Consider the following 26,266-nt stretch of genomic DNA (forward strand, 5'->3'; position numbering starts at 1 on the left):
ACGTCATTCCACCCAGGGATGACAAAACCCCTGGACCCCATGAGGCGGGGCAGCTGACCCCGTATGAGGAGGAGCCACACCCCCTTCACGTAGCCGGAGCCAGACCACCGAACCTCCGCCATTCGAGCCCTCTGAACCATCGGCGCAGGCACGCCCAGCCTGGCGGTGTCTGTAGCCGCCCCCAACCAAAATAAATGCCCTTTGAATTCCCCACCATCCCTATCCAGGAAGTCGAGCCCCCAAGAGGAACACCCCGACTAGATGGACGCGGGGGTGAAAAAACCCATCTCCGAGAAACAAACCGGGAAGGAGGCCGAACAATCCCAGGGACGGAACAGTACTCCCAACGAAAACAGGCAAATGACGGAACCCTGCACCGCCCCCGATCGGAACGGTATAATACAGACCATCCTGGAAACCCATTACAGCTTGCCAGGACAAAATACAAACAGTATATCTACATATGATACCTCCAAATTAGTGACAATGGAATCTAGATATACCCACACTTATCTGGTGTAGTTACAACAGCCTCTCAAGGTCGTGGCCCAGTTCCCGACCTTTTACAACATATACATAGACACAGAGGGGAATGAGATACGGCTGCACATAATCTAAAACAGTGTAATACCGCGAAAGAAAAGATAATGCGCTGATACAAGATTGCACTCACAAGATCAAAGTGAATAAATCACCAGAACAAGTGCCTGCCCGGATAAGCTTGGGCGGCTGGACGTCTCCACGCTCCACTGGAACTCCAAGCGGACCAAAAACGGAATGAGATTTCAATAGAGGTAGGTAGAGACTTCCACAGCTTGGTAGGAGCCCAACCATAACCCCGTGCATCCCACCTACCCCAGGAAGATGCAGAAAGTCAACCCTGCAACATCCAAGAATTGCACAGATTCTATCGATAAAACAGCCAACCTCAACCAACTTACCCTTCCCAATGACAACAGCCATCGAGCTGCGAAACCTGAAGGAAGTCCATTCCAACGCTTACTCAACGGAACCAAACATGTATATGAGCAGTCAAATCCCGGAACCCAAAAAGAAACGTACCCATCCGTCCTGAACCTTCCAATCTTACTGGAGCGGGCCCCACGCCGCCCCAGAGATTGCCTACAGACCAGCTTCAGCAGACCACTGGACCAAGTGACCACACCTCCACTGCCATACAAATCGACCCCGTGACACCTCCACCCGAGTACACTCTATAATGAACAAGACAGAGCATCGGCCATCATATCGGTAACCACCGGACAAACCCTGACCAGCCGCCCCTAGACTCAAACAGCACCGAGCCAGAGTACCAGAGTACCTCCGGGGTATAGGGTACTGTAACATGTGAAAGACAGCCAGCATCACCCCACGATGGTCCCCAAGGAAAACCCACCCCCTTGTTCGTGAGCTGGGTACCACATGCCTACCATGCCACCAGAAAGGGGGACCTCCAAGAACACCAGAGTCCGTCAGAGCCAGCGGATTGGGCAAGAGGCAGCACACCACCGAGACCCAAATCCCCAAAACCTACTGCGGCGGCAAAACAGTTGGGAGCCAGCGGAAAGGACTCAGGGGCCAGATTGCACAAGCCAGCGTTAAGAGAGGCCCAGCAGGAACCCCATACAGTCCCAAGGGCAACCCCAACAGGCAAAGCCCAGCTTTCCCAGGAGAGCCCATGAGTAACGCAGCCGAAACCCACAACGCCCCTCCAAACCACGGACGCCTCCTGCCTGATGCCCCAAACCGCAGCCAGGGGCACCGACGTTCCCCTTACAGGAATTGATCCCACTATCCAGGAGACAAGAGCACACATCCCGACCCACGGATAAGGCCCGGGCCACGGAACTCCGAAACTCCAATCCCAAGAAAACACTGTAGCAGCAGAGCGCGTACATGCACCACTGACGGTCCCACACAAGCGACATCGGGAACAACTCACGTGGAGGCACATAGCCACCTAATCCTGACCGTCAGAAAACACAGCCCGAAACAACAACTCGACGGGCGTACCGGCAGCAGCCGGAAAACCGATTCCACAGCCGCCTTCGTCAGAAAGGCCCCAGGGCCCCGCAGCCCTACCCACGCAGACCGCTGTGGTGAGCCACCAACCCAAAACCCAGCCCCGGAAAGAAACGACAACCGAGTAAATAAGGAATCAGGCTACATCAACCCCGTTCCTCCATGGGCAGGGGGGGGGAGCAGGTATAGGGGGCAGGGGAGAACAGAGGGGACCCAGATAGAGCAGGGTAGGCACCAGGGGTTAAAGGGCAGAAAAAAAAAAAAAAAAAAAGGGGGAAAAGGCAGGAAAGGAAGAAAAGAGGGAGGGGGGGGCAGGAAAGGGGGGCAAAGAGCCGAAAAAGGGGGGGGGTAAGAGGAGGACAGTAAGGGATGAGAGGGTCCCGGGGGCCCTGTCAGTGGGAAGCTGGGCCCCCCAGGGGACCCCTCTCGCAGAAACCACATGGGAGGGGGAGGAGACAGGGGAAAGCATACCGGGAGCCTTCCTCACCGGCAGAGGAGGCTCCCGACCCACAAGGGGACCCCCCACGCACCCCCAACGGCGGTACCACGGTAGCCCGCGCGGCCCTTGCGGGCCCACTCACCACAGGGGCCCCAGCGGCAGCCCCACACCCCCGCCGGCTGCGGGGGACCTGGCACGTTGCCGGGCGGCCGCCTGCCGCCCGGAAGTATTGATGGGCCTCCCACCGCCCCGGACCGCGTTCCAACGCTGGCGGCCGGGGCGGGAGTCAGGGGAACCGGCCGGGCATGTGGAGCCCGCCGGGTAGGCTGCGCACCAGGCCTCCGGGCCGCAGGGCGCGCAGCAGATGAAGGCCTAACCGCAGGCCTTGAGGGAGCAGGCTGCGCCACGCGCGCAGCCACGGAAGGCCGCAAATCACGGCCACAGGACCCAGGTCGCGTGTCTGGAGCCCCCAGACACGCGGTCCTGGTGATGCCTCGGGCCCAGGCTCCTGCTCCTACACCGGGCCCGAGGAGTGGGGTTTGGAGAGAGCCTGGCAGGCGGGTGGGAACGCCTGCCAGTGCTGGAGCGGCCCCCAGGGGCAGGGGCCACATGGAAGGCAGCAGGGGAGACCACAGGGGGTGCTCCAGGGGGAGGTAGGCCGCGGGGGGGGCCCACACCGGTAGCCATACCTCAGTAATGCTTGCCAATTGTTCCCACAGGTGCCGGCCACCATCCACGCTGCAGCAGCCCTGAGGGAAGCCAGAAAGCCTCAACCATCAAGCTGTGTCAATCTGCAGGCCCAGGCAAACAGGAGCAGGAGGACAGGAAGCTGTTTGCTGGCCCGAATCCCAAGTGGCACTGAGGTAAGACCTCCCCCACACTGTCTTACACAGAACATAATCACACCCACAGATTCTTCCCAACCAATCCCATGCATCTATCCCCACACTCCTACATGTGCCCTTGTCCGCTTAGCTGCGCTATCTCCCCAGGGCCTTGTATCATTATCTACTGACAGGAGCTCTATACATCTAGGGCTGCAGGGACTAGTCATATCTCTGCTGAGACTTTGTTTTTATAACACTCAGAACACTTGTACATATTATCACAGGTCTATTTAGCACTCACCGTTTGATTCACGTTTTGGTGTACACACTTAGCATAATATTGGGTTTTTTCGATATATATATTTTTAACAACGTCTAATAAATCTTTATTATTTTTTCCTTCGGTTGGTAACCTTGTTCAGATAGTTTGTCCTATAGTCATCTAGACATTCTATTGGTGCACATATTTTGCATCATTCATTAGATACACTATCTCTTGCTCCTTTACTTCTAACTCGGGGTTACCCCCCCATCTCTCCAGTGTATCTAATTTGGCTCTACTTGTTCGTTTCTTGTTAGTGTTATTATGTATACACTTTCACAGCTTGTATAAGTAGTCACAGAGTTTTACTCGCTGTATAGTCTCCACTCACTCCTGCTGTTCATATTATTATTTTTCTTTAATATATTTTTATTTTAGATTTATTTATTAAAAGTTACTTTTTAAGCTTATAATCTTCTCAGTAAATCATACACAGGTAGAATGGCATTTTTTTTCTTCTTTTGTTTATTTTCATGATATTCACCATTTAGGGGTTACCCCCCTTTTTTGTGCCTTCTACCTTGTGATATCTAAATTTTGGCCCTAGGTTAATTCTTTTCATTTTCTTCGTATAACTTTCTTCTTAAACTGTTTCACCCTCATTTACCCTCATGTAACTGTCAGTAGCAGATGTGATTGATAGACTGTTGACCGTTTTTGATCATCACTTTGCTTGTCCCTCCAATTCATGTTTTTATGTTAATATGGTGGAGACCATGTCTGGTGAAATTATTGGTCACTGGAAACACTAAAAAACTGACACTAAAACTGAGAGCAGAATGGAAGGTACAAGGAAAAGTTGAGCCACGTTTCCAAATTGTCACATGCAATTAACAGACAGTACTGGAGCTTAATGGGGCAAAATAAATATTACTTTATATTTTTACAACCTGATTTCCAGCTGAAAAAGTTTACTTTCTAGCAAAAAAAAACTATGTGTTATTTAAGTCATGATTTGAGAAGTATTCATTGCACTTTCATATAACTGGCTGTAGAACTGAGCAGCATATTTCTGCATTTTATTTCACAACTGGATATAATAATGTTCATTCAAACTAACTAATACAAAAAGAGGCATTGGTGATATCCCGCATACTACATTGTGAGATAAAGTGCATATCATTTATGGCTCTGGGATGCATGTCTGTCAATAGTTATAAAGGTATATTGCAATAAAGCTCTTAGCAACCTCATTAAATGTTTTTGATCTTCACAGAAGAGATTGGCTGGCTTCACTGCTGTGAAAGAGTAACCAATTACCTGGAGGTATCTTTAGAATTTGTAGTCGGTGAAAAGTTAAAACCAATTTTCAGTGTTTTTTACAGCTCATAAATTCTGGTGGTATTTTTTTAAGAAGGTGCTTTCCCAAGAAATAAAATCATGTTCCTTACAAAACCAATCCGTAGGATGTAAAATCATTATATTTGTCTATTTTTGTTACACTTACTGTATGTGGACAAAATGTGTTTCTACATCTGTTAATATTGCAGAATGTCATAAATATTGCAAGATAAAAGACAACATATGACCTTTGAACAATTTTACTAACCCAATATTCCTGTTAAGGATAAATAAATAGATGGAAAGTTAGAATGATTTAGCTTTAAAGTATTTACTTTTATAATAGGCATGCTTCACTCTATGCATAAATTGCAGTTTTATTTTATGTGTATATACTAGCTATGCATCGTATGTGCCAAATAACCACAATTCATTAATTAAAATAAAAAACAAACAAAAAAAGCTATTTCTTTATGATTAACACTAATTCTGCTTGAATTGCTGCAGACCATGGTCGCATGGTGCATGGTACATATGATTCCATAGCTGAAGAGTTCCAAACTTCCATTAGTATTTATATAAGCACAAAACCTATTGGGCAGGAGCTTCATGGAATAGCCGAGCAGCTGCATGCAAGCCTCCCATCACCAAGTACAATGCCAAGAATTGGATTGAGTGGTGTGAAGCATGCCGCCACTGGACTCTGGAGCAGTAGAAACTTACACTGTGGAGTGACGAATCACACTTCTCTATTTGGCAGTCTGATGGGCGAGTCTGGGTTTGGCGGATGCCATTAGAACATTACCTGCCTGACTGCATTGTAGCAACTGCAAAGTTTGGTGGAGGAGAGATAATGGTATGCAGCTGTTTTTCAGGGGTTGAGCTAGACCCCTTACTTCCAGTGAAGGAAATCTTAACGCTTTACCACACCAAGTCATTTTTAATAAAGCTTCCAACGTTTGAAGGACCTTTTCTATTCCAGCATGACTGAGCCCCAGTGCACATGTCAAGGTCCATAATGTCATGTTTGGATGTCTTTGTGTGGCCTGAACAGAGCCTTGACCTCAAACACACCGAACACCTGTGGGATGAACTGGAACAGAGATTGCAAGCCAGGCCTTTCGTCCCACATCAGTTCCTTGACCTCATAAACGCTCTACTGGATGAATAAAAAAAAAAATGCCCACAGAAACATTCCAAATCTTGTGGAAAGCTTTCACAGAGGAGTGGAAGCTGTTACGGCTGCAAAAAAGGGGTCAACTCCATATGTATTTAGAGTGTGATGCCATAAAAGTCCCTACTGGTGTAATGGTCAGGTGCCCTAATACTGTTTTCCCTACAGTGTGTCTGGTGGGAGAGAGGGAAATTCTTACAATACTTAGCTAAACCTCTCTTTTCTCTGTGCTTCCGTGTGAATCTGTGCCTTCAGTCCCTGAAGGCTTTGTCTGCAAGGAAGTCATATCACTTATGCATGTGCAAGAGTACAAAAGGAGGGCTATGGAAAATGGAAATGTTTTCCCTATTTTCTCTTGTGTATATCTTCTAATCTACTTCACGTCGGATTAACCCCAACACCACCACTTTCTGACCACTGATCCTATCGACATATTTCATACTAGGTAGGTTCTTGACTTGACTTGAGCTTTCTACAAAACTAAGCAAAATAATATTTCCTCACACCCGTAGTAATCACTCTCATCACTGTTTCAAAGTAACTGTAGTTTGTCTCCTACTTTTAAAGAGACGCTATAGTCACCAAATTAACTTTAGCTTAATGAAGCAGTTTTGGTGTATAGATCATGTCATCATAGTCTCACTGCTCAATTCTTTTAATTCTTTTAATTTTTGGAGTTAACTCACTTTTGTTTCTGTCCATGCAGCCCTAGCTACACTGCCCCTGTTTCTGACATCAATCCCATGTTAACTTACTTTAGAAGTTGTTATCTCTGCTATGTAAATTGAACTTTAATCACACACAGGCTCTTGCAAGGTCAAGTTATTAACAGTGCAGGATATGATAAGAATGATAAATTAAACAGATTGTATAATAAAGGAAGTATAAACATTAGAGCTCACAGGAAATGTTTAGTCACATGGAGGGAGGTGTGACTAGGGCTGTATAAACAAAGTGATTTAACTCTTAAATGACAGATAATTGAGCATTGAGACTGCAGGGGTATGATCTATCTAAAACTGCTTTATTAAGCTAAAGTTGTTTTGGTGAACAAAGTTTTCTTGATAAATACAACTTTCTTCAATGAGCATTACTATTGAGCATTTCAATCATTTAGCTACAGGGTTACTGCAACCAAATAAAAGTTGTTTTCATAAAACACTGTTACTGGGCAGGATCAATACATTGTGCTGCCTGTGTCCAAGGATGAAATGCTACACCCCTCGTCACCAAAACCTCGCCCATATTCATTATTTTATGCAGTGTGTGTAGTAAATGCAGTGTGTGTATTATATGCAGTGTGTGTTATAAATGCCATGTATGTGTGTGTGTGTATATAGTGGACGCAGAGTGTGTATTTGTGTAGTGTGTATATTGTATGCAATGTATATAGTGAATGTTGTGTGTGTGTGTGTGTGGTGGAAGCAGTGACTGTGTTTGTTTAGTGCATGCAGTCTGTGTATTGTATGCAGTGTGTGTAGTAAATGCATCATGTGTATGAGCATATAGTGGATACAAAGTGTATGAGTGTATAGTGGAAGTTGAGTGTGGTTGTGTAGTGCAGGGCTTGATAAAAGTGCTTGGAATCTATGAGCCAGCTATGAAATTGGAGCCAGTTTTTAAAGCTTTATTTTTAATGATAAAAATACAATTCTTAAAGAGACACTATAGTCAGCTTAATGTAGTGGTTATGGTGTGTACAACATGTCCCTGCAGACTTAGCACTGTAAACGCTGCCACTTCTGAGATATGGCAGTATTTACATTGCTGTCTAGTAACACCTTTATGTTCAGTCACTTAGATGGTCAAACTTCCTAGCAGCACCTACATTCAGTATCTCCACGCTCTGCATGAAGGCGCTAAATGTTTTCCACAGAAATGCACTGATTCAATTTTGTTTCGCTGTGCCTACACAATAGCTTCCCAATGTTTTCCTATAGGAAAGCACTGGATTAACTGAGATCATCACGATTGATTATCTCAGCCATGGAGGTAGGGCTAGCTGCGGTGAGACCAGCATGGCATAGTTAAAAAAAAACGAGTAAAAACACCTCTCCCATGCGTTTATAGGGGGGCTGGTCACCTAAACAGACAAACTTACTGACAGTTACACACTCATTGATCTGACACACACTCAAAGACACATACTCACAGAGACACATTCACTGACAGACACACACATTCTCTCACATGCTCACAAATTATTATTATTTTAATGTAAGTCCATCCAGCGTCTTTACTATAGCAGGACAAGGCTTACTTTAACCATAAACAGGGCCGGCCCGTACATTGGTCCCAGTGGGGTCATGACGCCAGGCAGCACTTTGACAGTGGCTGCATTTTTCCGCCCCTGTACCTTTTAACAAATCTTCTGTATGGGGCCCGGGCTGCCTATTTGCACATATAGCAGAAGCAGATCCTCACCTCTCATAAGCCATAAGAGGGTTTCCGCTGGTTGTCAAGACAGCCAAGGTTCCCAAAGTGATAAAGTTTTACAAACCCATTTCTTTATTCAATATTTACACAATCAATATCTAAAAGCACAAGCAAAACCACATTGTAATGGACCGTTTTGCTCACCAGAGGTTAAAAACCGTTTAGGCGATATTCCCCTTTCCAGATGCACAAGCAGCAACTGTAAGCACAAATCTCCCGAACTGCAAGCTCTACGAATCCTGGAAACAGCCAAACAGGAAAACCATACAAAAGGGTTACACTCCTGGCAGTCAGCATACAATCCAATTCCCCCAATAACGAGACGACACTTCGTTTTGAGGGTTAAGCAGAATCTGGCTGTACTGGCACATACAGTCTCTTTTATTCCCAATCCACAAACATAGTACAGCCCACAGGGTTTTACAGAACAACCAATCAATCCGTACAATACACACAGACACTCCCACACAAATTCCTCCCCTCTGCCTGTGATATGATTACTGAACACAATGGATAATCTCATTATCACAGGCAGAGGAATACAGTTTTTACACATTATTCATAACTTTGAAAGTATGCATCACATTCACATAAACCATTTTCCGAATCAGCATACTCCAAATACAAACATATGTCAAAATCATCCAAATTGGTCCATTGGTTCAAAAGATAGATCGAAGTCCTTTGTGACCAAATGAAGCATGGCCTTTCTGCCCAAAACCAGTTCCACAGAGTCTTCTACCCTGGAGATAATTGAGAAGTAATCCAATTATCTCCAAGGACAGAGGCAAAACTCCATTAAGCACATGGCTGTAAAAAGACAGTAAAATACAATAAAATACACAAGGTTACATTTATTACATAAAATACAGACATTCTACCTATCCCCAGATAGACATTATTACCGGATGGCGCTCAGATCACATACATACAGTTCAAACGCCATGGAGCCAAAGTCTTTCATACAGTCTTTCAGTATACGGCTGGGCTCCATTGCATAGCTATCTGGGGTAGCATGGCTTTAACAGTCCGCAGAAAGGTACAAACCAGCCTTTTTGCAGGGAAAAAGAACAGGGGCCATAGTCTAAAGGCAAGAGGCGGGCAAGCAGCCCCCTCCAAGGACACGTGGCGAGGTTGGTTTCGCCACACACATATAATTTACATTTTGCCCTCCATGCTTAGACATCACCAGCTTTTTGTCAGGCAAATATTAATTTCTTGAACACAATCCCCTTTATTATCATATCTCTCTCATGTGTCCCATTGTACAGCGCTACAGAATTTGCTGGCGCTATATAAATAATAAAATAATATTAATAATAATGTGCTGTGGTTGCTATGGTTACTCCCTAGTCAACACTGCTAGCGCTGGCTAGGGATTACAGGAACAGAAAGATTGATGTTGCTCCGTTCAGATGACAGCATTCAGGAAACAAAGCCAGCATGTTGGTATCATATAGTAGGTTTGCATTGCTTAGACAAGTGTCCCCAACCAGGGCAAATCAAAGAGCCCGGGAGGAGCAAGGGGCAGACCAGAGGACGGGGTTACAAAAAGTGTAACATCTACAAAGGGCAGATCATGTCGCAGGAACATAGGCAAGGTGAATATATGTCAAAAATTTACATTGATATTAAATGCATTTGGGGGGATTTAGCTAAAGTTGCAAAACGGAAGACCAGTTCACTTTAAGTAGCTCTTAAGACTATGTTTACAAGACTTTTACAATCCCCAGGCCCAGACCAAAACATTTTCAAAACACTTAATCGCTTGGAGTATTCCTTTAAGAGCTATACTGTTTCTAATTCCATATACCTCTTGCACTGTGTTTCATATTAAATTTTAAATGTATAAATCAGCATATGTTATACATTGCAAGCTTTGATTCTTCTATGCCACAATCTCTTCCCCAGCCAACTAATTGTTGTTATAACACTTGTTTCCAATCACTCATTGGCTACAGCATTTTCTTTGATTTTGTTTATCAGTCTTTGTTGCCCGATTGTTGCTATGCTTCCGTTTCAGTCACCTCACATGAGAAGTGTTACTAAGCAGGTAGAATACAAGCTTGACTTGAGATATCCTTAGAGCACTGATGTGTAATGTGTAACAGGAAAGAGAGTCCAACACTTGGTTATGGTCTCTGAGTACTATTTGTATTAGTGAAAGATATGGAAATAATAATAGTGTAAATACTATTTGTACTCTGTTACTACTGCTCTCCTACAACAAATGTAAAAGTAAACATTTCCTAAAGACGTATTTGTACTACAGATGCCACGTAACATGGAAGACAGGCACGAGTTCAAACAATATAAGCTGCAGACGTTTTGCCAAGATAGGAAGGAAACCTCATACTAGACCTGATAATAATTCATGTATGTCGTTTTTACATTGGTTCTGAAAATGCGGTAGCTGTAAAAGTAACATTTCTAACACCAGATACTAAATAAGTCTCCATTTTCAAAAATATTTAAAACATTAATTGCAAATAAAAACAGCTCTTACAAGCATATAAACAAAATGGCAATGTGCAATGCCTGCGGATACATCTTAATGCATGTTATACATGGTTCCTTCACACACATAACGCATGTTCTATGGCTAGAATTTCCCTTTAACAATGACATCATCTCTTGGCAAGATAAGGAAAGCCAGGTCTGAATGAGATTGTGAGTACTGAGAGAAAGACTAATCAGAAACTATAGTAGAAGCTGTCAGTGAATGGATATATAACGAAATCAGGTGATCTAGTATTTCTGCATGTTAATCAACTGTACTGATATCATTTGAATTAAATACAAGGAAGATATGCAATAAATTATAAGGAAACGGCAGATCAATATTTAATATTGAAGCTTGTAGGATGGGCTCGGAAAACATATAATTGTTTCTGGATTCACTAAACACCAAACTAGTAAAATGAAATTTAAGCAAAAACACCCAAGCTGTGACAATAGCACAGTTAAGGAATGTTTTCAATTCAGCACCTGTTGCTTACATTTTGCAATTTAGTTTTTATCTCACTGCAGTTTGTTGTTTAGTGAATAAACCCCTAAGTGTTGCCCCTTCCCTTACTCTAGATATGCTGTGCTGCAGAATCCTTTGGTGCTATATATAAATATAAATAAATAATGGTGGTCAATCCAACTTTGGCCACTACATTCCATTTCATTACTGTGTTTAAGGCAGAATGAAACATAGTGGGTTTTGTAGACTACAAGTCACAACAGTTTATACAACAATGCTGCATAAACGGTAAAAGTAATAGTCACCATAAAGTTAGTATTATCATCATTTATATAGCGCCAACATATTCTGCAGTGCTTTACAGTTATAGAAAGGGGATAATAAAAGGTGAAGAAGGCCCTGTTCAAACAAGCTTACAATCTATAAGGTTTCGGTAGGTATATATGTTGTGTGTCTTGCCCAAGGACACTTACTGGTGTGGTGACCTGACTGGGATTCGGACCTGGGTTTCCCTGTTCTAAGGCAGCTCCATAAAGCAAACGTTAAAGGTTGCCTGCCAATAATATACTGGAAACCAGCTTTGTTTTAGGGTAGAACACATATAGCAATCACTGGTACCTTGACAGCTGTCTCTATGTTTATTGTTGTACAATAGGTCATGTTTCTGGAGTGCCACATGTTTTGCCCACCACATGAGGCGTTAGCTAACAAATTAGATGATAACTTGGTCAACTTGTTTTTATATGCTCTGCACTATAAACAGTAAAACATCCAAACCGCCAGTGGCGAAACATTGCTCCTGTGTTCGTTCCCTCTTACCTTTAAGTTTCTGGTTATATTCTGTCCTATCAGACTGGCTCCTGCGCAAGGTGCCTGTATTTTCGTGATCCCCATTGGTGATGGGTTCCACAATTGTGTCTGTTTTCCTCCTCTCTAACATATACAGCCTGCTCTTCAGAAAGGACAGATTCTTCTTCTTGACCCCAGAGGTATCTTTCCCACCAAGCTCCTTGGAATCCATGGCAAGTCATTCAGATTGTTTAGTTTTTTTTCTCTGTTTGCCACCGTTGTATTGCAGTAATCCCTGGACACAGCTCTGGAATGATTCAGCGCTCCCTTCAACAGATCAGCTGTGCCTGCATTAGTAACCTGGCTAAGGCAGACACCTGTACAGCAGCAAACTCCGCCCCTATGAAGTCATATTACAGTGTACCTGAGGGCTTGTCACCTGAGAGTCTTTATGCACTAGCAGCAGAGCAATGTAGACTGCATGTAACTTGTATTTAACTTACCATCCCAAGGCAGAGGTGTGTGATCTCTTTACTGAACGCCTTCACTGATAGCAAAGCCTGCAGAGTATACAGATCGCCTGACCCTTTAAAAATGAGGGGAGGAAAACCCCCCTACAAGGAGAGCTTTTGTTACCCTCTCTCTTTTGTTAAGAAATAAAAGCCATTGAGAGTGACTGCACAAGCTGATAAGAAGTGTGTGCGAGAAGGCTTTAGTTTTGGCCTGCCGGACTTGGAGAGATATTGGGGTATTTGTGGATATAAGGTGATTTGTGAGTTTGTCATCAGAGCTTTGTATGCTAATGGTGTGGATGCCACTTGGCCAAGTTGATAGTGTGTTATCTTCTGTCTAATTTCCTCTACTGATGAGAGAATGGCTAATAACTAAAGCTAACAAAAACCAGGCCCTTCCACAACCCCCATAGAACCGTTATCCAAGAGTTTTGTTCTGGAATTCCTAAAAAATTAATTTGGCAGGGCCAGTAGTGTTGCAGCATGTGCATAGGTATCCATCGCATAGCCTTGGGATTTATTCACTCAATTGTGAATTATAGTGAGATCACACAACCAACTTCAAAAAATAGTTGGGACAAAAACACTTGCAGTTCCTGCCTCAAATAAAAGCAAAGCTGACTTGGTTTGCATAACAAGTGCTTGCTATTCACGGAAAATTAATTTGGAGGCAGTCAACCACTGAGTTGCAAAAATGTAGGCCAAAATAACCAAATTGGGGGAATATATATATATATATATATATACATACACACACACACACACACACATATATATACAGGGAGATTCTTTATTTTGAAGGTCTCTTTCCAACTCACTGTAACACTTTTAAATGGGTAGACTACAAAATGATGTTTCACATGACATTGTACAGGTCAGCGCAGTGCAACCTTTCATGAGCAGATAGCCAAAGGTTCTTTTTGGAACTGAAGGCCACTGATTTCTTCTACAATTAATGGATAAAATTTGGAGATGAGATTAAGCTTGGTGCTCATGGGTTATTCTTGTATTTTAACAGTGTGACATCCCAACACATTTCACTAGGTTGAGCATCATATAATGGAGAAAAAAGGAGAGTATTAATTGATATAATTTTATATATATTTTAAATATATTACCAATTGAACGTATATGTTTAACTCCAAAATGTTACATATTTTCAGCAAGAGTTTATGGTAGGACTGCAGAAATCATTCCCAGTAAATACAAATTGTACAGTTTAATTATACCAGTCTCATAGTGTATCTCTCATATTGTATTGCATTATATTGTGGAAGGTTAGAAATATGGTCAGAAAAATTATTATTTAAAAGAACACTCCAAGGACCCTGTATGACCACTACAAAAACACTCTAGTTGTTATGGTGCCCATTGTAATGAATCAATCCATTTTTTTTGAAGGAAAGCACTTGCAGGAATATTTTTTGTACTTATATGAACACCTTAGCATTAGGAATACAAATGTGTACTCTTAATGCTGTAGTACCCTGTTAGCAGTTTAAGTGCCCCGACTTAACTTTTATTCCTTGTTGCGGTCAGCCTCAACTCCTTGCCAGAGATTATCAGTCTTGATTATCTCAGCCAATCCAGTGCTTACCCACAACAAAGTATTGGGAGGCTAGTGCGCATGCGTGTCAAAACACCACACTACACCAATCAGATGGTCTCTATTAGACCATCTGACAGAAATGGCCAAGTTAAACTAGAGGCATTCAAACCCTGCAGAATGGCAATGTTTTAGATTGCAGGGTTAAACAGACAAGGACACTGCATGCAGACCACTACATTGAGATGAATTGGTCTGGGTACCTACAGTGTTCCTTTAAACTCATGTATACCTTGTCTAATTGGTTTAAACTATACCCCATGCCTTTAAAACATTATTCCTAATGATCCTTAATTAGCTAGCTTCATAATATAATACATTTAATTTCTAAACACCACAGAAGTGTAATTATCAAAATCACAATAGTGTACCTGACTGATTTAAAGCAACACTATATCCCATTGTGCTTTCAACTGCTAAAATGTAGACTTGATCAATAGGTGCTTTTAACCCAGCTTCTGAATGAGATCAATAAATAAAGTCAGCTGTCATATCCCACAGTAGCAGTGTACAATAGGGTCACCATGGGCCTTGATCTCAGTATTTAAATGTCATTGTTGGGGAGGAGGGAGGAGGGAGTGAAGTGAAAGGTAATGGAATGCAAAGATTTGGAATGTGCACAATACTATTAGACTGTGTCAGTCTCCCACTTCTGCTGCAGTGATAATATCAGCTCCATTAATCGCAAAAGAACCTGATATAATATATGTAGTAAAACATATTGTATCTCATTATTTATAGTCTCCCGTAATCCGTGCCTCTATAGTTATATGCCAGCTATATAGCATATCATATAAATGGATTATGAAATCCAAAATATGCAAATTAAATGCAATGTAAGTTTCTGTGGGTCTGGTTATCCTATTACCTGTCTGTGTTAGCACTTCAACTGAACTAAAGTGTTAAAATATGTTTTATATGTATTTAAAAATCTAACTAAGATAGAGATCTAAGATAGTAAAATCTAACTAGAAACTAGTAAGATCACCACATGCTAATATTTAGATGATATATATACACACACACATTTTTTAGAGACTTTTAATATTGTATAGCATATAAAGTATAGCTAATGTCTTGGTCTCTTTACTGAAGTCCATCCACTATAGTTATTTCATGATCTGCTGTGCTCTCAGTAAACCAACTCCTATAATGAGAGTGATGATGTGGTTATGATTTGGTATGCCTTAACAAATAATAGGCTTTTGCTTACAATGTTCAAAGAAAAGCGACACCAAGCCCACTTCTTATTATTGGGTAAGTGGGAAGTAGGAAGTGATATTGAACATTTATAAAATAAACATCCATTGAATGGTAAGCTTTCAGGAAGAACATATTTCTCAAATGAGAAAATAAATAATTATAATGTTCTTAAGGGAACACTCCACCTCCCACATACTAATTTTTTTGTTAAACTGTTTAGTAGATATACCCTCAATAAAAACATGCATGCATTTAATTATGCATTTTTACATTACATGTATATCTAAACACAGCTTGCAAAAAGCTGCAATTTTCTTGCCTGCTGCCTTTGCAAATCTTTCTGTGGCTGTCCAATCACAGACTTCCCAATGCGGTCTTTTGTAAGGCAGGTGCTCTGAGCAATTGTTGCATCTTGTTGCATCTTGAGTTGAGCACCACTGAGCTAACCAAACCAGGAAGTAATTGGATGGGTTGTCTGATTGACAGTAAAGGGGAGGAGGGAGGGGTAACAAGGTTAATATATAAAAGTGCTAATTTATAAAATCTGTAAAATGAAAAAAAGAGGACCAACTCTTCACACATAAAACACTCCAGCAAGCTAAAGTGTTTCAGGTGTTTGGAGTGTCCCTTTAATGTGGCCCTGTCATTTTTACCTTTTGGTTTTCCTTTCCTTATGACCCTGGTATCCTTATGATTATACTCCCTATCCTACTTACTTGTACTCATATTTTGTATCTTTTCTTCCATGTGGCATATCTCAATACCTGGGCCATTGTGTTCTCCTTTGTCCATGATGTCTAGTGTTTGCCCTTCTATTACATTCATTTTACTGATGCATTGTAGGTTAAATTTGTTTGGTAACTGAAACAGAACCTTGCTTTAAAGGGCCATTCCAAACTGTTTTTTTGTTGTTGTTTTCTTAAACAAAAGAATCACTGTTAAGTAGATATACCCCTAATGAACACCTACATACACTCTGCATGCATGCATTCCTTGGAGACATATCCTAACGAAGCTTGCAAAAGCTGCAGTTCTTTAATACTGCAGTCATTGGAACCCTTTTTATTTTTCCCCAGGAGAGACTTACATTCTCTTCATGTGCAACAAACCCATCAGAGGCTTCTCAGTGGAGCTATAGGAAAAGGAAGAAAACCTCCCTGGCTGTCTGATTGTCAGGTTTTACCAACTTGACTGATATACATGAAGAAAAGTGGTTCTTACTTTTTGTATGTATTTCATGAATACTTGAACAGGAAAAAGTAAAATAGATTCAGATACTGGGAGCTATATAGAAGTAGATTAGATGAAGCTTATTTCTGGTGACAGATCATCTTTAAACTTCTAGCTTTGCATCTACTTACATTATAATCCACGTAATACTCCCCACCCTAATCCCTATAATATTATTTATACAACCAGGAAATGTCATACATTGATATCTGTTGATATATACCCCAAACAAGCTTAGGTGTTCCATTTAAAAGCATAGTTGGGCAAAAACAACCCTGCTTCCCTTGAAGTAACACTTACCAATTGAGCCATATAGTTATTTCATCTTGTAAATGTATCTCTTAAAAAAACAGTGTTTATTGGTTCTATAGAAAGTAGTGGAGGTGGGAAGCGGCTCCATCTGGATCCCAGATAAGATGTCAAACCATTTTAAAAACAGTTTGACTCCTTACACCGGAGGTGCGCTAGGGCACTCCTGGCACCATAACCACTACAGTGGCTTGTAATGGTTATGGTGCTTGAAGTGTTCTAATACTTTGTTAGCCAAACAGAATTAGTAAATGCATGGCATTGTGTAATTTTTGCTAGAAACTATTTTCATGTATCTATTGTCAGGAAGTTGTTACACACCATTCCTATAAAAAAGGACTGACTACATTCTGTTTATGCTTGTAAAATTTAGAGAGTGTTTGATGTAAAATTGTTAGATATTTAGCTGTTTAGCCAACATTTCACAAATATCCATCACAAATACAAAGTATTTGTTTTATTATTCAGGAAAGAAAAGCAATGAAAAATAAAGCATCTTTACTGAAGTATGACCATTTTACAATGTTATTTCTAATAAACATATATGATAGCTGATACAAATGCCTATTGTTGACAGTACAATGCAAACTGTATAATTCAATAAGTAACCTTATGGGTTGGGTTTATTTCCAGTTCCACTGGATTTTAAATTGCTGCATATGCATTCATTGATTCCTTGTCTTGTAATCTTATCTCCATGAGAGCAGAACAACTTAAGCTGTGGCAGAGTAACCTCATTAACATCACAATAAAGATAAACTCAAAGACTGTCCCTGCCTACATATATCCTGCTCCACAGAGACACACAGGCACACTTCTACTAAAAAAAAAAACCCCAAAAAATGGTTTAAAGCAAATTCTACATTTTGTAAGCAGCGTGCCATGATATGCTCCATAAACTTAAAGTAATAATTATTATTAAATAAAGAATTTTCAGCTGAAACTGCTTTGTCATTAAAGAGGTGTTCTGTACTTGCAGGTACGTTATGTTCTCGCTGGTGCATCATGCACTTGAGGCTCTCATGGTATGAACTGGATTTGATGTGATATTTCTAGTTTACTAATGGAATTACAAAAACTGGAATCTCTGTTTACTGAACACTCCAGTGCATCAAGCTTTATTTCTAAAGAACCTTTTTACAGACATTGTCTTAAAACATATTTAAAAAATATACTTACCTCTGAATATCTATATGTTGCAGGCTTTCTAGGTGTTTAATCCTCATTGCCACTTATTTTTGCTGAAATCGAGATCTGTTTGAGATTTCGTAACAAGTCCCTTTTATACCCCACCTTTTACTGATAAATTTGTGAGTCTGTGTTATTGGCCATTTTCACAGTCCCGATTCTGCAAAAAAAAAAAAAAATATTTATAAGAAAAATTAATGAATACTGTTCATACACGTAAAGTGACGCATAATGAATAAAATGCAGGTCATGGCAGAATTGTATATCAATGGACTGTTTTATAGATTCAATGGTGGGAAAACATCTCAGTCTTACACTACATGTTGGAGTCAGGGATAGTCTCTTTCTGACACCTGTTCGATGTTATGAATTTGCGCAATCACAATAGCAGGTTAATTGTACAGTGTCTTTAAAACTGGGTTAACAATATGCAGCATTGAAGAAGACCTTTGTGCTGCTATAAAATCAAAGCTCATATGTTTCATTGTCATTTTACAAAGATCAAAATTCTGGTAAAACCAGTAATTCTTGAATAGTGGGCTGTATAGCTGAATTTCTTAATGCAATTTCAAATTACTCTTCAGGATGAAATGTAGATAAAAAAAGAAGAAAAAATATTTAAAAAAATAAAATGAAGGAAAAATAAATTCATATTTTAACTGTCACACAAAATGCAAAGATTCCCTAAAGGTGATATGTCCGCTTTGAAGGTTTGCCCAAGAGGTCAGGAGGAAAAGAGACATGTAAGCTCTGCATCCAGACTATCACCACCCTCTAGAACCCAGGTCTAGTATTTAGCTCCTGGCAGGTGAAGTAAGTAGATGTATTTGCATACAGATGTGAGATCTAAAAAATAAATAAATACAGAAACTGGTGGTGCCTGCTAACGGAACTATGAAAAAATCAAAAAGCCTACAGTTGGGGGGCGTGGTTTGGACGCCAGCGAAGATGGCCGCATAGAGCTAGTGCTCCGCACCCCGGTGCTGAAAAACGCACTGTAACCAGCTTTAGCCCCGACTCTGGGCCCGCAATTCTCACCCCAAACGCCCCGTGAGTGCAGCCGGACTGAGGGGACGGATGTCCAACCGCAGGCTGCCTAAGAAAAGAGGCACCAACGAAGCTCCGTCAGTGGTGGACATGAAAAGAGGCACCAACGAAGCTCCGTCAGTGGTGGACATGTTCGCAGCACAAAGGCCTGCTGCACATGGCACGTCTGCAACCACAAGCCCTGGCGCAGCGCACCCCTCGGGTTCCCCCCGGATGGGAGACCCTCCGCAAGAGGCATCCTCTAGCGCCATCCTGCAATCTCTCGCAGAAGTAAAAGGCTGCTTGGCCGCAGAGATCAAGAGAACTGCCGTGGAGGTCAAAGCTGAAATTGCAGCAATAGGGGCACGAACCACTCGAGTGGAACAACAAATGGGAACCGTGGTCACAGCACATAACAAGGCCGCAACCCTTAAGAACACACTCTCCTCCAGGATCACTGACCTTGAACTGGAGCTTGAAGATATCTCAAATCGGTCAAGGAGGAACAACTTGCGCATCCGAGGCCTGCCGGAAACGGTGGGGGACACAGACCTAGAAGACACGTTAGTTGCCAATTTTAAACGGAGCTTCCATGATATCCCAGACCACCTCTGGATGGTGGACAGAGTGCATCGAGCTCTGAGGGCCAGAGGGTCGAAAAACAGCCCCCCACGAGATGTCATCGTCAAATGGCACTATTACAAGACCAAGGAAGCCATACTGCGACACAGCAGGGTGAGGGCCTACGAGCACGAGGGGACCGTTCTACAACTCTATCAAGACGTGGCGCCAGCCACACTCCTTCGGAGGAAGGAGTGGAAAACAGTAACAGACCTACTGAGGAGCAACGGCATACGTTTTGCCTGGGGATACCCCTTTAAGATCCTGGTCTTCAAGGGTCCGAGGCCGACGGTACTGCTACCATCCACCTTTCTTCAAGAGCTGGGCCTGGACCTGCCGGAGGACTTCCGAGCCCCACTACTGCAGACAGAGGCTCTCTCCATGATCACCGAGCCTGAAGAACCTTGAGACCCCTGGAGAGACTGGCATGGGGCAGTGAACATTTGGTAACGCAAATGCGGGCCGTGTGAGGGCCCTCATCAACTGCAGGACATATTAGAACCGCACAAGCATAAGTATATTCTTAGAAACCATGGGTTTCACCTGAATGTGTTTTCCTGATGGGGCAGGTGGTGGACATGGGGCTCCGGTGCCCGCTGATGTTGGGCTGGGGGGTTGGGGGGGATGGGGGAGGCGGTATGTGTCGGGCAGTGTATGTAAATGTACTGCTTAGTTAATGGGGGAAGTATATAGGGACGTTTAAGCGGGGACGACTCTGCAGATATGCCAAGCATGACAGAAGTGGCGGGGAACCCGGGTGGGACGGGTAGCACACTGCTAGAGACGGACTGCTCTACGCCACGGACATTAGTTAGAGGCTATATGCACTGAACAGCACTGTATGGCCCCAAGACTGGTACACAGTAGGTAGACGGCCGGACGAGATTTGACATATCCCCTTGACGCACCACGGCACAGGAAGCATAATACCCTGGGCCGTGCTGCGACCGCGTTCTCCTGAGCAGGAATGCGCCCTGGGCACTCGGGTCGCCGCCTCCCAGCCACACACGGGTCGAAGCACTGATCCTGACACTACCAAGGGGGATCATGCTTTTGGGGGTAGACCTGAACGCGATGCCATGCCCAGCAACAGATAGGGGAGGGGGCCTTAGTCTCCCTAGATCCCAAAACAAAGGCAGTCAGGACAAACTCCTGAACACCTTTCTTACCCACACGGGATTGCTGGACCCATGGAGGATCCAGCACCCCAGTGTTCGGGATTACACATTTTACTCGGCAGCGCACGCCACTTACTCCCGCATAGATATGTTCCTGGTAAACCCAATGGTGATGCCATGGATCAAAACTGCCGAGATCAATCTAATTTCATGCTCAGACCATGCCGATATAGCACTCACCATTAAACTACGAGGTCCACATGCACCATGGAAATGGAGGCTGAACGCCTCTCTACTGAGGGACCCTCGCACAAAAAAGCTTATTCAAACTGAAATAACGCTCTACTTCCACGACAATGACACACCAGACATATCACCCACCACACTCTGGGCGGCTCACAAACGTGCTCAGGGGACTATTGATCAAAACAGCTACCCACATCAAACGGAAAAAACTAGAAAAGCTGTCAGATCTGCAGAAGCAGTTACGCAAGACTGAAATGCAAAATATACAACAGACCACCCCGCACACAATTAGGGAACTGACAGAAATTAGACGACAACTCAGAGAGCTTATGCTAGACGTATGTTAGCAGAGACATGATCCGCCCAAAACGCCTGTATTACGAAAAATCCAATAAAATGGATACCCTGCTAGCTCGAGCTCTCAGGCCCAAACGAACACAATCCAACATCACTGCCATCAAAGATAAGAGGGGACAAATACTAAATAGCCCAGGGGACATTAGCAACGAATTCACCAAATTTTTCACCCAAGTCTATAAAAATTCGAACAAAGTACACATGGACCAAGTCACAGACTTTTTGCAGAGCACTAAGTTACCACGCCTTCCAGCACACACAACTTCCTTCCTGGGAGCACCCATAGAGCATGACGAAATAAACAGAGCCATCACGGACCTCAAAGGAGGGAAAGCCCCAGGCCCGGATGGTTTTGATGGCTCTTATTACAAAGCGTTCAAAGAACAGCTGATCCCCTATCTCACCAACATGTACAAAACCTGGACGGAAGACGACTCACCTAACCCCGATCTATCCACAGCAGACATAGCCCTAATCCCCAAACCAGACTGAGATAACACAAATGTTGCCAACTATCGCCCCATCTCCCTCATCAACTTTGACCTCAAAATCTATGCAAAGATCCTAGCCACCAGACTCAATACTATTCTACCCAAGCTAGTACATGCAGACCAGGTGGGATTTGTCCCCAACAGGCAACTTTACGGGAATACGAGACGAGCTGCTGACCTGATGTGGTGGGCTAACAGGACACGAACGCCTTCTCTGCTCCTCTCACTGGACGCGGAGAAGGCTTTCGATAGAATCCAATGGCCGTACATGTTTGCCCTTCTTGAGGAAATGCACCTTCCCCCTATGTTTATAAAGGCGACCCGAGCACTATACACTGTCCCAAGAGCTCAGATACTAATCCCTGGAGCACAGCCGGTCCCATTTGACCTTACAAATGGTATTCGCCAAGGGTGCCCCCTCTCTCCCCTCCTCTTCATCATGGCCCTGGAGCCCCTATTACACCAAATAAGAACAGACAGTAGAGTGAAGGGAATAAAAATAGCATCCGAGGAGTTTAAGGTCTCAGCCTATGCGGATGATATCTTACTCACTCTTACAGCCCCCAAAGAAACAATCCCCCATGTTCTCAATATTCTGGATACTATCAACAAGTATCTGGATATAGAATTAACCTTGACAAATCGGTCGGCATGCCTATTGGGCTTGCGGACACATACATACAGTGGCTGAAGTGCACAACAGACCTCAAAATCAACACACAACCCATTAAATATCTGGGTATCAGACTCACACAACACCACGCCGACGTGTATGCGGAAAATCACCAACGGCTAATACACGCGCTATGTAAAGACCTAGACAGGTGGCATGACAAGCCCATCTCGTGGTTAGGTAGACTGCATGCTATAAAAATGAACCTGCTCCCGCGCCTCCTCTTCATTTTCCAGGCACTACCTGTTGCAGTGACAAAGACTGACCTTAAACCATTACAAACAGCAATAGACAACTATATCTGGGCAGGCAAAAGACACAGGATAGCAAGACACACGCTATATGCTCCAAAGAGTAGAGGAGGCCTTGGGCTCCCGAACTTACACCTTTACTACCTGGCAGCACACCGAGCGTAAATCATAGAATGGCACTCACCCCCGGATACGCACAGATGGGTTGACATAGAAACACTCCTCATGAGCACAGACCTGCCTCAGTACTGGCTGTGGGTACCAAGACCTGACCGCCCAGAGTTGCGAACCACATGCCCTGCCATCCTGAACTCGATACGAATCTGGAATGCCAAAGCACACAAGTATGCCCTCACACATCCCGTCTCACCATTGACATCATACCTGCGAAACAAAGCCTTTCCCCCAGGCATGACCCCTCAAGATTTCCGGGCCCTTAAAGACACTGGTCTACAACGGTATTATCAGCTATTCCAAGACACTACATTCCACACCTTTGACAACTTAAAAACCCGGTCCCCACTGAACAACAGAGACTATTTTAGTTACCTGCAATTAAGGGACTATGCGAAAAAAACACACATACTAAAAGCGGCAAAAACAAAGCCCACATTCTATGAAGCACTCTGTCTGTCAGACGGACCACGTGCCGGCCTTATCACACGACCATATGAGCAGCTCAGCGCACCCACAAAGGAATCCCAGACACCCTCATACATATCACAGTGGGAAGAACTTCAGAACTTCAGCTAACACTAGATAGCGGGGACTGGCAACGACCAAATCCTCAATATGTGTCATTCACCAAGAACAATGTTACAAAACAATCATGAGGTAGTACACCACTCCCATCAAGCTCCACCGCATGGGTAAAACTCCATCAGACGTATGCTGGAGAGGCTGTGGGGAAAAGGGTACCTATTTACACATGTGGTGGACATGCCCGAAGGTCGCCCGATACTGGAGCGACATAGCTCACCTCCTGACTGATGTACTGAAAAAACAAATCCGACCTGACCCCTGGACCTGCCTACTAGCCAAACCAATTGACAATCTCCCCAATAAGGAACAAAAGCTCTCAAACAAAATCAATCTGGCAGCCAGACGCGCCTTGGCGCAGACGTTGCTTCAAATAGACACCCCGCACATGGACAGAGTAATTGGAAACATTAAAGAAGCCTTTCTCATGGACAAACTCACGGCTCAGGTGCGTGACACATATGCAAACTTTCTCAAGATATAGGAACCATGGGAAGAGTATGCTGACTCTTGAACAGAGACTTAATCCCCTTTCGTTGACTCAAAGCTGACCCACACGGGTCCAACACCCCACACCTCACCCCATCCCCCACCTCATCATACACCCATTCGTCCCCTCCGAGCGCAACTGCGTCATCATAAATGGCTAAAAACACACGTCCTATATATATACGCCCTCGTGGCAACGGGGTAAATATGGATGGCACATATGGGATGCATGAACATTCACCAGGGCGACGCATAAGATACTGCTTTAACTTTGAACCGTCTGGCTTCTGCGTTAGCCGCATAACGTAGCAAAACCTAAATACTGATGTCTGTCACATTGAAAATAAAGAATTGAAAAAAAAAAACCCTACAGTTGTCTCAAAAATAAAACGTGATTTCTATTAATACAAAATGTAAAAAATGTAAAAGGCTAGATATGAGAAAGTGCAAGCAAACATGAAACACATTGGGCTGCTATTTCTTATGTTTTTTATTTATTTACTTATTTATTTGATGGTGTGTCATTGCTGCCAGGCTGTACATTTAATTAATAAAAAATACACTTTTATTTTCAAGACAACTGTGCTTATTATTTTTTCCAGTGGTTTTGATAACAGACACCTGTTTCTGTATTTCTTGTTCATATGCCATTTTAGTTTGCTTAGCTCTGGACCTGAAGATTAAGAAACGTCCATTTTTTATTATAATATATACTTATATATATATATATGTATATATATATATATATTTACATGTGAGGGATTTGTAATGGTTCTGTCTTGTGCATAGCAATTGTTTTGGGGTCTACGAAGATCCCAGGTGCCATGATACCTACTACCATCAGCTACATACAAATACTGGTAAACAGCACTGTAACGGATCACCTGGCACCCCGACTGGGTATTTCCGTTAATGGATGCTTCCTAGCTGACGCCGAGGACTATAAGCCTCACACTGGACACCACAAACACTGCAGACTCCACAACCGCCATAGCTTAACTGGAATCTCGCCGTCTTCCTTCCACCCTGGATCAACCTCCAACATCCAGGACCGTGTGGGAGAGACCTCTCCTCCAGGAGAGCGTAACAGGAACAGCTCTTAAAAGAGCTAAGTGATTAGAACCCAGGAGAGTATACAAAGTATAGCAATCCCCAGTGTGATTATAGCAGTTCCCATCCAATCACGAGACAAGACTATGTGTTGAGGGTCAAACAAGAACAGAAAGTTTAATGGCACACACTGGTCTTTTATACAAGTTATACAGCAAAAGTGACGCCCAGGTGGGCCTAGTTGGGCACCAAATACAAAACATACAAGCCAATAAAAACAGAGGTTTACATTCAGACACTCCCATACAGTGTACACGATCCCTCCCCTCTGCCTGTGATACAATTAACAAAGACAATGGACTAACTCAATTAATTTTAAGCACAAAAAACACAAATTTTTACAAAGTCTGGAAAACACCCCAAAACATAACATATCCCCATAAATCGTACATCCCCTGATAGCCCTGATGTGTGTGTAATGCATCTTGGATGTAAAAACCCAAGGGCAGAGTACAGAATATTTGATTGAGTCCTAACCTCAACATCTGAGGAAAGGGATTTAGGGGTGATTATTTCTGATGACTTAAAGGTAGGCAGACAATGTAATAGAGCATCAGGAAATGCTAGCAGAATGCTTGGTTGTATAGGGAGAGGTATTAGCAGTAGAAAGAGGGAAGTGCTCATGCCATTGTACAGAACACTGGTGAGACCTCACTTGGAGTATTGTATGCAGTACTGGAGATCGTATCTCCAGAAGGATATTGATACTTAAGAGAGAGTTTAGAGAAGGGCTACTAAACTGGTTCATGGATTGCAGGATAAAACTTACCAGGAAAGGTTAAAGGATCTTAACATGTATAGCTTGGGGGAAAGACGAGA

At 43.1% G+C, this 26,266-nt stretch overlaps 1 protein-coding gene across 1 annotated transcript in view; it reads right to left on the reverse strand.

The window, feature by feature from the left end:
- The window catches only part of ARHGEF38 (Rho guanine nucleotide exchange factor 38), a 92,311-nt gene extending 79,715 nt beyond the window's left edge, over positions 1-12,596 (reverse strand). Inside the window, exon 1 of the mRNA XM_063458386.1 lies at positions 12,289-12,596. Within this exon, the coding sequence (XP_063314456.1) occupies positions 12,289-12,490 (202 nt within the window). The 5' untranslated portion in view covers positions 12,491-12,596. The remainder of the gene's footprint in view (positions 1-12,288) is intronic.
- Positions 12,597-26,266: the final 13,670 nt, after the last annotated feature.

This window comes from Pelobates fuscus, chromosome 6, assembly GCF_036172605.1.
Source record: "Pelobates fuscus isolate aPelFus1 chromosome 6, aPelFus1.pri, whole genome shotgun sequence".
NCBI lineage: Eukaryota > Metazoa > Chordata > Amphibia > Anura > Pelobatidae > Pelobates > Pelobates fuscus.